At 51.8% G+C, this 17,825-nt stretch overlaps 3 protein-coding genes across 3 annotated transcripts; 1 reads left to right on the top strand and 2 right to left on the bottom strand.

The window, feature by feature from the left end:
* Window positions 1-790: 790 nt before the first annotated feature.
* Window positions 791-3,527, bottom strand: An06g01510 (uncharacterized protein; the record flags this gene model as incomplete). Its single annotated transcript, XM_001390936.3, has 3 exons — window positions 791-827; window positions 888-2,453; window positions 2,521-3,527. 3 exons carry the CDS (start codon window positions 3,525-3,527, stop codon window positions 791-793), a joined length of 2,610 nt encoding a protein of 869 aa, XP_001390973.1.
* Window positions 3,528-6,306: 2,779 nt separating this feature from the next.
* Window positions 6,307-9,199, bottom strand: An06g01500 (uncharacterized protein; the record flags this gene model as incomplete). Its single annotated transcript, XM_059748073.1, has 2 exons — window positions 6,307-8,401; window positions 8,469-9,199. The coding sequence occupies 2 exons, from the start codon at window positions 9,197-9,199 to the stop codon at window positions 6,307-6,309; spliced, it is 2,826 nt and encodes a 941-aa protein (XP_059605288.1).
* Window positions 9,200-14,022: 4,823 nt separating this feature from the next.
* On the top strand, window positions 14,023-17,511 carry An06g01490 (uncharacterized protein; the record flags this gene model as incomplete). The annotated part of the gene is made up of 4 exons (XM_059748072.1): window positions 14,023-14,896; window positions 15,024-15,727; window positions 15,789-16,500; window positions 16,553-17,511. The coding sequence occupies 4 exons, from the start codon at window positions 14,023-14,025 to the stop codon at window positions 17,509-17,511; spliced, it is 3,249 nt and encodes a 1,082-aa protein (XP_059605287.1).
* Window positions 17,512-17,825: the final 314 nt, after the last annotated feature.

Raw genomic sequence — 17,825 nt, 5'->3', positions numbered from 1 at the left:
AATGTCGTCGTGTGGGTGCTTCCCTGCACTCATCCCGCCCGCCTTGCGCCTGGAGCTGAGTTGCGAGGAGGGGTGGTGCACTGCTCCGGGAGGGGAAGGGAGAAAGAGAAAGGGCGTGGAGTGGTGTTGTGTGTTGATGTGTGTGGTGGTGTGGTGCGAGCAACAAGAAGGTAAAGTATGGGATGGAAGTTGGCCAAGTCAACTCGGGCGGCGGGGGATTGGCGGGCGATCCACCGGTATTTTTCTGGTCGGGGAAACAGGAGACTATGTACTAAGGGGCCGTACGTCATTCATCAGCACTAAATCGCGAGCTAGTTTTCTTGTTAACGAAATATTGTCTGAAGTCATTATGCTTGTCATGACACCATGAAGGTGTAGATGCAGAGGTTTCAATGATTTTTATCTATGGGAAGAGTGAATTTGTCAATATAGAAACCGAAGTGACTTCTCCGGTCCCCTGATTAATTTGTTTACAGCCACTAGTTAAGTACGTAGTCTATACAACAACAACATCCTCCCAGCGCCGGTCGCCGGGTTCATTACAGATCGCCTGATATCAGCCTCTTATTCCCAAGCCAGCTAGAGAAATAACGAAAGCATCACGCAAGAGAGAGAAATCGGGGAAGATGAAGGGACAAAAAAAGGGTGACGATTAAAGAAGAGGGTCAATCAACTCATGTGCTCGGGGACGTGGTATCTGTACTTTTCCAAACAAACGCAACAAGAAAAACAGCAATATCGACGTAGACTGCACATGCACATGCATACAAAGCCATAGAGAGCATTAGGGTTACTGCGGGCGCTTGAATGGGTGCGCTTCGGTGTTTCTGCGGTCAAGGGTCAGTCTCCAGTTTGCAGTTTGCGTCTAAGGCCAGCTTTTCACTTACAGCACATATTCGTCCAAACTCACCACGCTCGGGTCGCTGAACAACAGGTAGAAGTACTTGAGCGTCTCCGCCAGCCAGAAGGACTGCATTTCGTCCGTCGGCTTGGGAGTCTGGACCGTCACGTCTTCAATGGCCGAATTGGCCAGCTCCGTCCGCGTGTGCTTAGACACCGCCTCGAACATCTCCCAGCCCTTCTCGCGCCAGTACTCGTCGCCCGTGAGGCGGTACATGATGAACACGGACTCGATCGCCTCGGGCCGCAAGAGATACTTGCGATCCACCAGACGAGTGACACCAGGTGGCAGCCGCTCGTTCCGAATCCGGGCTGCGACAAATTCCTCGTGCGAGGGGGCCTTCTCCTCCTCGGCATCGTCAACGGGCTCCACCACTTCCTCCTCCTTCTTCTTAATGTCGTCGGGAGGCGTTGCAATGACGTGCCAGTTGCCGCGCTCCCGCTTGGCGTGAGACTTCTTGATCGAGTTGATAGCTTCAGGCTCAGGATCCACGTAGGGCTCGTTGGCCTTGGCTTTCTCCCTTTCTTTCTCCTTCTCTTCTTTGCGTGCTGCTGCCCGAGCCAATCGCTCCTGCATGTTCGGGTCCAGCGCCTTGTAGTAGGCCTCCTCGTTCCATTCGCACTTTTCGCCCTGCTTGCAAGGAAGCAAGGAGAAGTGCTCGGGCATGATCCCAGTCTTGGTGGACTCGTACGCCCACACGCAGCCATCGGTCAACTTGGACGCCAGATCCATGTCACCTTCAAGACCAAACAATTTCGCACCGATACCAACCATGCCACCCACGAAGCAGGATAGATGATCGCCATCATATGTCACCTTCGTACGACCAGGCTGCTTGGGCACCGTCATGGTGCTCAAGAATCGAACGTCGCGACCGCCCTTGATCATGGGCTGGAAGAGGAGCCGTTCTTTGGTGGCCTTGATGGCCTTTTCGTACATGGTGCGGTACTGGTCGTTGAGACCACCCAGCAGCATATACTCCTTGGGCAGGTACTCATACGTCGAGTCAGCAAGAGCGCCCAATCCGTACTTCTCGCTTTCCGAGGCGGGGCTGGTCAATCCTTCATGGCACTGCGCGTCGGGGGTCTGCTTATCGAAGGAAGCGCGGTACTCGCTCTCTGAGCTAGGGTAGTTTTGACGCGAGACTCCACCGTAGTCAGCCGGTTGGGCATCCTCGTGCAGCGATCTTGCATCATGGGGCACCAAAAACTCGGTGTAGCTCTGGGCGTCTGTTGGAGCAGGCCTGGTGGTGTGAGGCTTAGTGGGAGCAGTGCTGGTGGGTGATTCTGCTGGCACTTTGCCGCGAGGAACCTCATGATCGATGTGCGTGGGGGTCTTCTTGCATCCAGACGCGTCGATCTTCATTGGCCACAAGCCAGGAAGCTGCGTGTTGTCCTGATATTCCTCGAGCGCATTAGTGATGCGCGCAATAGCGTCGTAGTATTTGTTTTCCTTGGTCAACTGTGCCAGGCGGGTGAATTCCACCGAAAGAGAGCCGAGCTCAGCCAGCACAGCCTTCTTATCCGCGCGATGAGGTTGCACTGTATAAAGCCTGCATAGCAAGTAGGTCAGCTATCCATGATCCCAATATATAGCGCCAGGGGAAAAAAAGAACTTACGGGGCCCATTTGTAAAAGAGGGTTGGCATGCGGTTCGGAGTGTCAAAAGCGCCCATGATGATCTCAGCGAGCTCTACAGCTTTCTCCAGAAGCACATCGTACTTGTGTCCCGAGATATCGTATGCACCAAGCAGACCTCCCATATAACGGATGACCGTCTCGAAGACCGGAATGTCCTTCTTCTTGGAGGTGGTGAAGTCAATAGTCTTGATGTAGTCGACCGCAAGGGAGAACTCCTCCTTCAGGCCCATGAGCCAAAGGGTATCCAAGCCGTCCACGAGAGTAGCTCCCCAGCCATTGAACGGATCGCGATATCCACCCCGAAGAGGCATAACTTCATCGTGGCCCATGGCGGAAGTCTTGTAGCCAGTCCAAGCGTGTTCGAAAGTGGACCTGATCGTAGATAGCCTCTCGAGACGCTTCATCTTGTCGGCGGATGATTCATCTTTGAAATCTGCCTGCAGTTTAGGGAGCGCCTTGGACTGACCGGCCGGCAGCTGGATCAAGTCCTCGGGAGCGAGAGGATACTGCTCGGGCATCTTCTTCCAATGAGGGTGTGGCCAGGTGGACTCGGGAGCGTCCACCACTGAATCCCCTTTACTTTGAGAGCCCAATTGGGACTGGGCCGGACCAGACTCGGCCTCATTCTTGTTCTCCGAGGCTGTTGCATCGCTCGATGGGTTGGACACTTCCGCGGAGGTCGACGGGCGAGCATCAGATAAGGTTTCGGTAGAAGGCTCTTTCGCTTCGTCGGCGGAATGCGGATCGGAACTCTCAGGGGAAGACGGAGGAGGGGACGGAGGGGCATTTATGGGAGCAGAGTCCTTGGGGATGGTCTCGTCAGCGGGGGGAGGATTTGGCGAGAAAGATGCAGGATGGCGATCAACGGGTGGCGGCGCACTCCAGGCAGAGGGAGCCTGTTCTCGAGATCGAGCGAAATGGATGAAGGCGAGCACAAAGATGGTCGCAAAGACCAGGAGAACCCGGTACCGTCGGGCTCGAAACATGGTAAACGAATGTGACCGAGAAGGTAGTAACACAAGACTCGGAAAAACGAAAGGCAAGAAATCCCCCAAGCGGAAGGAAAGTCAAATGGAAAGAATAATATAAATGGCCCCCAAGAAGAGGAGGTATTGAGAGGGGGAGTGCGGGTTATACGAGGGAGGAGGGACACCGCTAAGGATCACGAGATCCCAAGGGAGTCAAGTTCCTGCAAGCCGCGGGACAAGACTTCGGGTAAAACGAATGGAGGACTCCCAATCAATGAGGAGTGGATTATAAGAATTGAGGAGGGTCTGATTCTCTAACGACAGACTGGGCTGAGATCCAGCATGCAAAAAAAAGGTGGACCAAACGAGTGGAAAGAGAATGAATCAATCAGGAGGTGGGTGAATGGCGGAGAGTTGACCTGTTTTAGGTCATGATTGATTTCGGAGGGGAGGGTTAGAGAGAAAGAAGGAAGTGAGATGTGAGAGAGTGTGGGTTGAGGATGGATGAATTGGGAATGACAACCTGCAGCCCTGACCGGAAAGGGAAAGTATCAGGTGAGAAAAGGGAAAGAAAGGGTAAAAAGGGAAGAAGTAAGAAAAGAGGAGAAAGGAAGAAGAGGACGAGTCTAAAGGTGGTGGGAAAGTAAAAAGCACCAACTAAACACCTGCACGACAGGAAGAGAGAGAGAGTGAGTAGTGAGTGAGAGAGAGCGCGTGAGAGAGAGAGAGAGCGAGAAAGAGGGGAGAGGTAAAAGGCCGACTAGTTTAGTAACTGGAAGGTTTAGACCTCCGCCAGGGACTGGCCAGACCGCGCGGTGCTCCAATAAAATGAATGAATTGAGATTGAAGAGGAACTAAAAGAATGGATGGAAACTCGCCTGAACCGCCTGCGGATGCAACCGCCGCTCACATCCAAGCAGAACCCAGAGCCCGGCCAAGAATCTGGTGGTGCACGCGCGTGGAGCCCAGAGAAGTTATCGCGGTCGGAAATCGCTGGATCAGGAGTCGAGTCACGAACCAAATAGATAGTAGTGGATGTTGCAGTTTGCATTAAACTATCACTTTGTTCACTGCATCATCCATCATCATCCATCATCATCATCGTCCATCTAACATCTAACTGATCCATCCCGGCTGAATAATGGGATAAGGAATGACAATTGACTGCATGCAGCTATCAATGAATGAATGACCGGGGTAAGCAATACTCCGATGCTAGGACTGGAATCCAAGTCAAGACTGTCAATAGTCCAGCGCATTGCACCCAAATAATCCAATAAAAATTCATGATCGAGACCAACAAAAAAAGGAGATCCCCGGATCCGCGACGGAGGGATCAGCAGGGAGATTGGATTGATAGCTGCCGGTCGGTCGGGCGCGCTGGTTCCAGACTTGCAGGGGGGGAAAAGAGGAAAGACTGATGGATGATCGACTGTCAAGAACCGGGTTGGAATGGGAGAGACCATGACTAGTATTATACTATCAACCCACAATCCACTTCATCTTCTTCCACCACGGTTTTGTAAAAGATCATCTCAATGCCTACGTATGTCTCTACGCAACTCGCAGCATGTTTGTACGTATACCACGGGCATTTCATGGTGGCTGTTGCTGCCAACATCGCCAGTCAATAGTCAACACCAACATAAATGCGCGTCGGCTGCAGGGGACGGACGGACTGGATCCTCTTTTTTTTTTCTTTCTTTAGTGCGAGTTGCTAATTATAGCCCGTGATGGACCCCCCGTAATTACCGAGACGGGCGGGGGTTGGATAACACCAACAACCACAAGGAAAGGAAGAATAATGGGTTGCAATTTCCCTCTGGTTCCACGAGTCTATCCATTGATTGAAATCATTCATTCATTCAATTCTTTAATTCATGATGGTGGACAGATTCCACACAACTCTTCCAAAGACTAAACTAATATAACCTTCCTTTCCCTCATCCATGGATACTCGTCCCGGGAAGCCGGAGTTTATCCAGGGGAGGGACTGGATTATCTGAGTAGTCAGGTGACCCTCTAGTCCTAAAGTAGAATCCCATCACATTGTCCGTCACCGTCAGTCTGTTTCTTCCGCCATCCGAACCCAGCCAAGCTAATATTAATTAATATGGCATCTATTCGTGCCGTGAATATCCGACTAGTCTAGAAGCCTTTCTGCGGTCTCCATCACTGAAGAATTTTTGGGGCCCTCTCTCTCTACTCTCCCCTGACTTGTAGGGGCATCGCAGCGGGGACAGCTGTTTCGTATCTGAGGACCCTGAAACGTGCTCTTCTCGGAATCTGAGCGAGCAGACAGACCTTGAAGAGTCTGCGTCGATTAAAGGGAAAAGAGAACACCAGTACCAGGTTGTAAATAAATAAACACACCATATCTGAAAAGTCAAGGGAAAAAGGTTTGGTGCTTGGATGAATCGGGGCAAAGGTCCGGTCAGTCAGTCAGTCAGTGTGACTGACTGACTGACTGACGGACAGACCCTGGTCCTTTACCTTCCATTTAGCCGGGGCTAGACTAGCACTCCATACTATAGATACACTCCGACCAGAGTCAATCAGCTGGACAGAACCATCGTAAACTTTAGTACGTACTACTAACCATTGCTGCAGGTGTGGTCACTAGCTTGGCTTATCCTCCACTCTACATACAGTACCCTTCTCTAACTGCGTATGGCTGCCTTTTCACTAGCTGTCTGGGCTGGTACACCCCAAGGCCTTTCACTGAGTCGAACTTCCCTACTGTAACCATGTGCACAGCAGAGGTGATGGAAACCTCATATCCTGATACAAATTATAATTATATACCAACCGTCGTCCGTCCCCGATTGTCCTGGTTGACTTTCTGAAACTGCTGAATGAGCCCCAGGACACCCCCACCGCCAGCCAGGGTGTCGACATTCTCGCCGCCCTCATCTTCCTCCTCAACCTCATCGCCGACCAGGTTCATCCGCCATGACTCCCCCAAGTTACTGTCACTCGTGCCTATGCCGCCCCCGCTCGACCCGACCCCGGGCGACGATTTAACCGCACTACGACCTTTGCCCGCCGGAGGATCTTCATCTTCAATGGGGTCGGAGATGGTGGGAGGCGGTCGCGAGGCCCTATAGCGCGGATACGGGTTAGCGCGGTGCGTTGACCGGAACCCTGACGCCGACGGCTGATGGTGCGGGTCGAGCAGCATTGATGGTGCCGGGGAGAGATGGTCGCCCATGCCAGCGGGGCCAAACCGAGGAGCGGCGCCGTATGTAGATTGTTGACCCATCAGCCCAGCTGCGGCCGGTCGATCTCCAAAATTGCCCATCTCAATGGCCGATGGAGAACCAAGGGTCGGGAATGTGGGTGGAGGGTGGAATTGCCGCTTGGTTGACGGATGACCACTGCGCGGATTGGCACCATAGTTGTCCAAGAACCCGTAATAAGATGCGAGCATCTTACCATCTTTGGTCGAAAAGTAGTCCGCCCGAAGGTCCTGCCGTGCAGCATCCCGTCGACCCGTATCCCCTTGCGAGATCACGTTGGTACCCTTCTTGAAGTCGAAGACCGCAAAGGAGCAGAGATATCCCATCCCATCGACATGGACGGTGAATTCTCGGAAGAAGTCGATGAGACGGTCACTGCACTTGGGCAGACTGAACCAGAGGATGAACGGCGTGAAGATCATGCTTAGGATCTCCTCCAGGAAGATGACGATCTTCATCTGATACAGCACGGCAAAGTCCTTGCGAACATCGTCGCTATGCAGACGGCCTTTCCAGTGGCCTGGGAAGTAATGAGTGAAGTTGATGACTTCAAGGAGCGCGTATTCGGGATCAAACACATTGGTCTCTTCGGGTACCAAACCCTGCGCGACAGCCCAGATAGAACCGAAGACACCCAAGTAGAAAAGCACGGTCCGGTCGTGAGTGATCTCAAAGCCCAAGAACAGCTCCGGGTCCACCACGGAAGCCAGGGCCAATACCGAGGCCAGTGCCCCAGAGACGAACGCCACGAAACCCGCGAATTGCACCATCTTGTCTTTGGGGAACTGATCCACATAGCGGCTCGCGAAAGGGTAAGACATATTGACACGCCGCTCAAACAGGTGCCATAGCTCGTTGAACTCACGAAACTTCCATTCAGCCAGTGGGGTGTATTGTCGGGATCCGATCTGCGATGGATTCTTCTTGTATTCATTGAAATAGCGGAAGAAATAGTGCATCATGAAATAGACGACAATGAAGGGGGCTACGAAGATATTCATGATGCCTGCGAACATGAAACGCCGTCGCAGGCCTTCACTCAGGGCCCGTCGATGGGTATCTTTCAAGAACAACGTCCGCACTTGGCCCTGCTCGTTGAAGACATAATCCATGATGCAGAGGTTGATATTCCATTCAAGTGTCCGAGAGAACAGTTGCCTGTTTCGCAGGAACGGTATCGGGAGCGTCAGGTCTAGTATATCTTTATTTATCAACGCAATCAGGTAGTTTTCTTTGCGCATCAGTCGGTTCGCGATGTCGTGAGCATCCATGCGCTGCTTGGACTGACTCCCCATGAACTTGCGATGCTTCGCAGAGACCGCACCCGCAGTCGCGGGGTTGGAGTCCCTCAGAGTCATCAATCGGCTGACGACCTCTTGCCAGGAAATTGATTGGATTTCAGCATCCGATATTCCAAGCAAGTAGTGATAAAAGTCATGCATGTGCTTGAGCCTTCTGATATCTAGCAAGTACTGAAAGGCCTTGCCAATCCAGAAAAAAGAAAGCAGCCATAGTAAGAAGGTAGCGGACATGGACATTTGCTTTGTACACTTCTGAATCAGAATGTCGTCCAGAGTTCGACTCCCGCGTACCTTGTGGTAGTCAATGCAGTTTGTGAGGAATATGCTGAATCCTACGACAAATGCAAATGTCCTGAACCCCATGTGTCAGTCAGTCTTGAACATTCAGGCGAACTTAAGCATGGGGAAGGGAGACCTACAGAAGACTCAAAACCCTGTTCAGCAGAATCGACCAAATTCCGTTCCCAAGAAAGTATGTGTAGACTTCCTTCAAAAAGTTGTCCAGATTCTCCACGTTTGCCCACATCCATAGTGCCTTCTCTTTCGGATCTACCAGTGCTAGGTTCGGATATCCCGCTGACCACAGACTTGCATGATGGGCCCGCCTATTGGTGTCATGTAGCGGTAATCGATCGCGGGCTGCTTCCCAGTGGACTCGGTCGTCTCGAGGTGATGGTCTGGGCGGAGGTTCAACATTCGGAGGGTCAATCGATCGGGGCGGAGGTGGGAGCTTCGATCTCAAAACGTCATCGTCATCTTGATCTCCTTCCACGAGGAGTGAGGGAGGAACATCATCATCGCTATCATCGAATTTATGACGCGGTGAAGCTGCATGTATCCGACCAGAGCGACTAAACTTGCGGCGACGAGAACCGGCCTTGAGGAAGCCACCCTCGTCCCTTTTTGTTGGCGGGCTTCGGGGGAGAAACGGTTCGCTCGGACCGGGGGAGTCATCCCTCCCAGCATCTGCTAGAGCATCTTCCAGCTCACGGTCGCTGAACCGGTCCCCATGTTCATCCTCAAACGCCATTCCTGCACGCTCCTCCACGTCCGAAGCGTCCGAATGATTGTCGTGTTGTCGAATCGTCTCATACACTGACGGGGAGCCGTTTGGAGGGAGGAAACGCGATAAGATATTGGAGGTCATCATCTTGGGCTAATATACTAAATAGCAGTAGATAATAGAATCATCAGTTCATTATTAACGGCCATCAAGCCGTGTACGAGGTCACTTCAAGGCCATCCAGCTAGGGTAAACACGATATATAGAGAGAAGCGCTTAGGATGGTTGAGAGTCCGAAAGGGCGGTAGTAGTTCGACAACCTAGAGCGAGGATCGCCTTGATCCGCCTGGAACAGTTCGAAGAGGATCTATAGAGTGAAACAGAGGATCAGTTTGCCTTTGACTTAATCACAAAGTCAAGAAGAAGATGAAAGATGAGACCATCGACCTAGCATTTATCTACTGAAGGAGGGTCGGTTGACTTTGGTCGGTAGGATCAGGAGCAGGGCCCGGGGGAGTTGGAGGAGGAGAGCTGATGACCGCCTCGTGATAAGCTCCGATGATGCAGGCGGTCAGTCAGTCAGTCACATTGATAGCGCTAGTTAAGAGTGCAGACTAGTCCTGCTGCTCCGAAGCGGTAAAGCAAGTTGGTGCTGCCTGAGCCGATCAAATGAAGCCTAAGGCATGAAGGATAGACAATCATGTGATAATGTCTGGAACAACGTTAATGCGGGGATTTCCGAAAAGAGAATGATTACGTGCCGCATATCACATGATAGGATGGCCGAGTCATGGCCGGTGAGTCTCTGACGACACGAGTCAGGCCCAAGTGGGATGCTGGACGGGATGGGCCGCCGATGGGGACCACTGATTGGCTCCAGCGCCAGCAATGCTTGAGCGCCGGTGTGGCTCGTGCGGGGTGGGTTTCCATTCTCGAAGCTCATTCTATTTGCTAGTCTGCCCAGTGCCCGGCAGGGGCTCTTTCCTCTCTGGTCAGTAGTTTAAGAGTCTAGTAACATACGTGGTGCATCGTTGGCCTTTTGCTGCACCTTCCTTTTGTCCCACCCAAAGACAAGCGTTGTCCTCCAGGACTCCCCATCCTCCAGCTGCAGTGAGTTTCGTACGCCAGGTGTCCGTTGGCTGCCTTATATACGGTTCGAAGAAGTCTATGGTTTCCCAAATGATCCACATTTTGGTAAAACGTTCGCTTGGGCGAAGATTGTACCAATGGACATGACTTTGTTCTGCTTCTCCTGCAAACCCAGTGACTCTTTCCCTTTTTGGACTGGTCCTTTGAAGATTGATGTCAATCTATAGATACTATGCTGTGGTTTGTTGTTACTAACGGTGGCCTTTCCTCCCCATCCAGGTCTGTTGTCAATTGGCTGAATCGAAGACACCTGCAACTAAGTACTCCTAAGGCTACCTAGTAGTGGCAATGAATGGTTTAGTTGAGTACTGGGCAATGGTTTGATTAGTGACCGCGGAATGCCGACAACCAACTAGGCCACAATCGCGGCAGATGGCGTTCTGCACACCGTTGACGTGAGCATAGCCATGCGTGGTTAGCCACAAATACCACTATCTACCCTCTACTTACTGCTTTTGGAGCGCACCAGCAGCCATGGCAATATAAATGCAATCTAACGTCGGGTAGTACTACAGGGGAGGGGAGGCGGGAAGGATCCCAGTGGCGATAATTATTAGTGACTCGGATCTGACTGCCGCACCCTGTTTGGGTCTGTTCTGGAAATGGTCTGCCTGATCATTGTACGACTCCCTCTGCCACGGTTTGAATTGTACGACTTCCTCCGGCACCGATAGGAGAGGAAGAGAACTATCTTAAGGTACTGAGTCGATCAGTCAGGTTCCGAAAAGGGAAAAAGAAGGCAAGAACATGCGGAAGTAGAAACAATTGGGGTAGAACAGAAGGAAAAAGCGGGAAAAGAACAAAAAAAAAAAAAAAAGAAATTTACCACTATCGGGCTGGTTGTACATTAGTCTAAAGGTGGTGTGTTCGTGGACCTTTCTGGAAGGTCATGATAATCGACTATCCTTGACCCGCTTCTTCAGCCATCGAACAAAGATACGTACCTCGTACGACTTCCTACATGGGTGATCTATCCCTAGTGTCTAGGCATAGCATAAACTGGGTCATGCAAGTCGGTTCGAGTAGAGCGATCGAGTTCAATTGCACACCGTTCATGGTAGCAAGAGGGTGGGCTGAAAATATTCCCGGCTCAAGGGAAGAAGAGCTTGGCTTGCTTTTAAGCCGGGACTAAATATGACCTCCCTGAAACAACGCCTCATATATGGGCTCGAGTGTATGCAGAGGAGCGTGTTCATAAGGAAGATCATGTTTAATGGCACAAGCTATAATAAAGTCGTGTTATAATCCCGTTGCTTTTGCACCATGCTTCACGTATAGCCAAACTTCAAAGCCAGTCATAATAACCACACTACCTACTACTTAATGAGGAAGAGTGGAAAATAGGAGGTTCAAAGACACGCCTTCCATCATCAAGTGGATCTCAGCCCCAGAGCCTGAACCCAACAGTTTTTTTCTTTTCCGTCGATTTTCCCTTTCTCTTATTTCAGCTTAAATTTTTGTTCATCTTTCCTCAATCCTTAAAGTTTTGTTCTCTTTTTCTTTCTTTTATTATTATTAATTTTTTTTTTTATTCAATCTAAATTCCACTCGTACTATCAGGGTCAATTGACGACTGGACACATTTTTGTTCTTGCCATGTCAAAAATATAAATGAAATAAAGGGGTCAAGATTGCATATAGAATAATCCAAGCAAGTCAACATCAGGCCATTAGTCGTATTTAGTTGGTCGGGGGGAAAGTCCAGAAAGTGGTTCAATGACTCCATAACCGGTGTTGCCAGTACCCCATCAATTCGGAACCCAAAAAATCACCAACGCCTTCGTCCCAGGGAAAAGAAGCAGAAGGACTCGCAGGCCCTGCCTGCCTTTACTCCACGTAGTTCCGTGTCTACTCTATAATCCTCCTCCGCTACTGATATCAGCTATCATCAATCGGAGAGATCACCGGGCGTTTGTCCAATTCCCCTGCATATTCTGGGAGTTAGAAGGGTCTGTCCATTGTCGTATCACCGGCTTTCCCTCTCGACTTGATCCTTTTAGCCTTTCAGTATCCCTGATCTCAAGTGCAACGTGAGCAAAGAGACCACCAAGATCGTGAGTTAGTATTATTATTTTTTCGTTCTTTTGGTTCTATTTGCTCCCCTCCCCCAAAGGCCATCGATACCTGAGTCAGTTACTATTCAGTATCATCATCATCACTATCATCATTATCATCATCATCATCGTCCTCTTTCTTTGGCTTCCTCTTAATCTCCTTCCTCTCTTTGTGCCCTTTTTATTCCACTTACCCGGCCCGCTTCTCTTCAGCTGCACGAAGTTCAACACCGCCTCCCGCTTTCCCTCCGTCGCGGACTGACTCCATCCCTCGCCCTTCTCCCCAGCTGATCATTGACTTTCCACCTTCTCCCTCTTTTTCCCTCTTGTNCCTCGCTTACTTCCACCCACCTTCAACACCACCACTTGCACACCTTCTCCCTAACACTCCCCCGACTAGACCAGACAACCCCCCCGTCTGTCGTACAGAAAATGCATCCATGCTGATGCGGGATCTGCAGCTTTCACAACGCACGTCGTCTGGGTAATTGGCTTCACCAATCCGTCAATCATTCGAACCAATTATCCCACCCTTTTTCCCATCCTCCCTAGTCGTACCTCCCCCTCCCCCCCCCGACTACGGATTGAATTCCCTCTCAAGCAATTCAAAGCAAAGGAGAGGGTATTTTTCTTTCTTTTTTCTCAATCAGAGCCAGATAGGTCAATTCCCAGCGGAATGAAGGTGCGTCTATTCTTTCCCCTCAAGCTTTCTGTGCCAATTTCCAATGATATCACGCCGCGGTTGGTCGAACCAAACCTTTGTGCCGACCGACCTATCCACCGAACTGCTGCTGCCACCAACCCCATTACCACCCATTACCACCCACTGCCTGCCCTGTTGGGTTCTTTCAAACCCGCTTACTCCCATCATCACTTCCTTCCCCACCGAGCTAACATACCCGATGATGGCCTTCTAGCAGCGACATCGCGGCTGTATCTGGACTATTGGAGGGTTGGTTCCTTGCCGCGCCTACTAGCGATTTTCGCCCTGTACTTTTCTCATCCACCACTGCCCTGCGCTTCTCCCGTTCACTCACTGGTCCCCTACTGCCACCGCTGTCATCGTCACGACCGTCGAATCCACCTCCATACCACACCCTTCCCCTGAACGAACAATCGTTTTGCGACCGCCCCCTCTCACCGTTGCTAGCACCCAAAACGCCACGGCCTCGACCGAATGTGCAACTCTAGCTCCCTCCCTCACCCCGGACTCCATGCGTTCAGCTAGCGACCCATTGGACGAAAGAGACCCTCAATTGTTAGAGGACGGTTGCGCAGCGTACGTTGGGTGTCAGCGTGCTGCAAGGTAACAATCCCGCAGTGTATCACCAGTTTATGTGTCTCCGCCCGTTTGCCTGCGTCCCGTGTGCTTTGTAGCGACCTCTCCCGAGTGCCGCTGCTACCGGTTCCGTCGTGCGTGGTTGGAAAGAAAAGATGGAGCCGGAAGGGTCAAGTGGATTCAAACGGAACTCTGTCCATCAGGGAATTTACAGTCGTCCTGTGGAACGGCGGCCCAGCAAGAAGTCTTCCTCCAAGGACCGGCATGGGATGGTTTATCCCGATAGTTTTAGGGACACGGGAATTCGAACAGTCACCCCAGACTCTGAGGCTGGCAACCACTCACCTTCCTCGGAGGCGGAGTATCTCGCATCAAGTGCAGCAGCTTCCCCTCGTCCCGCCACCCGGACAAGAGCCTCCGATCGAGAATCCCGTCGCGATTATCACTCTTACCACTCGGCAGGCGACGAAGAAGATACACATGTGGAGATGAAAAGTCAGCGCGCACGGTCACGGACCACCACCCTAGATGATCAGCGCAGCGAGATCTCCCCTAACACATTTTTCAGAGCCCGGAATCGCCTGGGATCCATCAACACCGCAGTTCCACAACCCAAAACCCCGGACGAGTCGTCATCTATTGGCTATCCGTCGATTCAGTCCCCCACCTATTTCAGTCACTCCCTTGGTCGCCAACGGTCAAGCAAGCCCCCAGGGGGTTCGAGCTTGGTGACGAGTGTATCAGCCAATCAGACCCCCTCCGCGCTGTCGACTACCGATGCGTCCAAGATCCTGCAGCTTATGAAAACGACTTGTGGAAGGATGCACGGCATTCTTTCGTTTCGGACTGCATCAACAACGGCTTGGTCCTCGGGCTACTGCGCCATCAACGTCGCCACGGGCAGTCTAATATATCAAGCCAAGGGAGAGCCCGCACTGGCCAAGACCTTGATTCCTGATCTTCGTGGCTGTCAGGTTCGCTCGCTTGTCGATCCGGAACTACGGACGAATTACCTCAGCGTGTCCACGTTTACTTCAGGGCTAGGTGTCGAGCTAAGGCCCCATGTAAGCGAAACATTCGACTCCTGGCTTGCTGCCTTGCTGTGCTGGCAGCCAATTCGTCCCAAGGGCGTTCAAAACAAAATGACAAAGCCCCAGTCGGTTGCGATTGGTGACCGCCGTTTGGCCGAACGCCGGCGAAACTCGGAGAGTACAGTCCAGAAAGAGGCAGCGATTATCAAGGTTGGCAAGATGCTCTTATGGGACAGGCCTAGTGCTTCCGGTGTTCGACCTTCCTCTGGCCNCCGAGTGTCAACATATCGACAACAAAGAGCTCTTTCCTCGTCGTGGNTGAGGGTCAACTGTACGTTGCAAGAAAACGGCGCCTTCAAGCTGTATACCGAGTCCGATATCACCCTTGTAACGTGCATCCAACTTTCGCAGCTCTCGCGCTGTTCGGTGCAGCAATTACACTACTTCGGTCTTGGAAGATGAATTTTGCGTCGCCATTTATCCTCAATACGCCGTTCACTCTGCATCCGGCATCACTCGACCCGTATATTTAGCCTTGGAAAGTCGAGTCCTGTTCGAGGTATGGTTCGTGCTCCTGCGCGCCTTCACGATACCAGAGCTCTATGGGCCCGAAACCTGTGCAGAAGACGACCCGAAGAGTCCGTCCGATGCCCCTACAGCATCTATGGCAGATATGTTTCGAATCGAGCGAGTGCTCAATGTGAGAGTAACGGAAGCTAAGCTCCTCCGAAACAAAGCTGCCGAGAAAGCTCCTCGAAGCCGGAAGCAGTCGCGGTCACATAGCAATTCAACCCCAACATCTGCCGTGAGCGATTACTACACAGAAGTACTTCTTGATGGGGAAATCCGCGCCAAGACTGCTGTCAAGTACCGCACAGCCAACCCGTTTTGGCGAGAAGACTTTAATTTCAGTGATCTTCCGCCTGTCCTGTCGCAAGTGTCGATTCTAGTAAAGACGGTCAACCCGACACAGAAGGATTGGACACTTATCGCACATGGCTCCTATGGCCAGGACCATAGTAATCCGGCGCGTTTGTTAGACGACGTTGAGCTCTCCTCCCAGGATGCTACGTTCGGCAGGGTCGATTTGAAGCTGGACGATCTACAGCCTGGAGTCGAAACGGAAAAATGGTGGCCGATCCTAGATGACAAAGATCAGCCGGTGGGTGAAATGCTCATGCGAGCCCGAATGGAGGAGACAGTTGTTCTGATGTCGCACGCAGTATACGCCGATGTCGGAAATCCTACATTCGTTCACCAATGGGCTCACGATTAACATGTCTCAAGTCATGTCCTCGGAGCTCAATCAGTTGTCCGAAGCTCTCCTAAATATTTACCAGGTATCAGGCACGACTGTCGAGTGGATTTCAGCATTGGTCGAGGATGAGATTGATGGGCTGCACAAAGAGTCGACAGCAAACAGGCTAAGGTATACAACGAGGATTCATTCCAACGATTCCCGGGAGTCGGGTCAAGAAAGAGAAGTGCTCGTCCGAGACATGGGCCGTACTGCCACCGTTGAGGCAAACCTCCTTTTCCGAGGGAACTCGCTTCTCACCAAGGCGCTCGACTACCACATGCGTCGCCTAGGCAAGGAATACTTGGAAGAAACAATTGGCGAGCGACTTCGCGATATCGATGAAACCGACCCGGAGTGCGAGGTGGACCCTTCCCGTGTACACCGATCGGATGATCTCGACCGCAACTGGAGGAACCTCGTCTCCCTAAGTACAGGGGTCTGGAAATCAATTGCAAGCTCTGCTTCTAGATGCCCGGCTGAATTGAGGCTTATTTTTCGGCATATCCGGGCTTGTGCAGAGGACCGTTATGGCGATTTCCTCCGGTCAGTCACATACAGTAGTGTATCGGGCTTCTTGTTTTTGCGGTTCTTTTGTCCAGCAATCCTGAATCCCAAACTATTTGGATTGCTCAAAGGTATTTGTTCTCCCCTATCACATTTCTCATACATGTCTTCTAATGCGCGCAGATCATCCGCGCCCCCGGGCCCAGCGCACACTGACACTGATCGCCAAGGCCCTGCAAGGCCTGGCCAATATGACCACGTTCGGCAGCAAGGAGCCTTGGATGGAGCCTATGAACAAATTTCTGGTCAGCAACCGCGCCGATTTTAAGCAATTCGTCGATTCCATTTGTGCCATTCCTGCCGACCGTCCCGCGCCTATCGTCACACCCTCCTATGCCACGCCAATACAGATTCTGGGTCGTCTCCCCCCAACATCCCGCGAAGGATTCCCCAGCCTACCCTTCCTCATTGATCACGCGCGAAGCTTTGCCAATCTCATCAGTATATGGCTCGAGATCGCACCGGAGCGCCTGGCGGAATTGGAGGAGATTGACCCAGCAGTCAGCAAATTCCATGAAATGGCCGTTCGTCTCCACCAACGCACCAAGGAATGTTTGAGTAGAGCCGAACAGGCAGAACGTCCAAACGGAGGCCTGGAGGTCAAATGGGAGGAACTGGTTGACGCGATGGAACGGTCGGTGACCTTCTACGAGGACAGTTCCAAGCCTACAAGCCCGGCCACCGAGGCAGCTATTGCAGGGTCGACATCCCTTACAGGCAGCCATCGCAATTCGATCGGTTACTTCGCGTCGAGGCCCTCTCTACCGCGTCGGTCTACCGATTACGCTCCTGAAGCGGACGATGACACGCCTCCCAGTTCCTCTTCGGCCACGTGGGACCAAAGCAGAGTCCCCTTCTCGATACCACGATGGGCAGATCCCAGGGACAGCACCGGCAGTTCGAAGAATTCATCCACATATTCGCTTGAATATCCCGAACCCTCGAAATCGCGCAGATCTAGCATCACTAGAGAGACGACAAGCAAGTACCGGTTCTTCGATTTCGTGCCTCCGTCTCGCCGCAAAGCGAAGGATCGGGAACAGGCTCAAAATTCGCGTGAGGAACAGCGCAACGAGTTATGACGCCCAAGTCGCCTGGGCCATACCTAGGCCTGCTTCGCTCTTGGACTCGTGCATCGCGGGTTGNCATGGCCCATCTGATCATGACGATTCCAGCATCTATTTCCACTTTTGTGGCTCTAGACAAAACCCTTATTTTACCTTCTACGGCTGTCCCGCCTACTCTACACCCCATTGAATGTCATGGGGGAAGTTCTTGTGGAGCGGTGATGCTTGCACATTGCGGGCAGCCATTTCTGTGTACAACATGAGAGCTTGATTTCATGTATTGAGATCCCTGCATCTTCTGGTGTAAATTTTTTCCTGCGATTACATTT

This window comes from Aspergillus niger (assembly GCF_000002855.4).
Source record: "Aspergillus niger supercontig An06".
Taxonomy (NCBI): domain Eukaryota; kingdom Fungi; phylum Ascomycota; class Eurotiomycetes; order Eurotiales; family Aspergillaceae; genus Aspergillus; species Aspergillus niger.
Note: the sequence above shows the minus strand (reverse complement) of the source record. Positions and strands in the feature narration are given on the sequence as shown.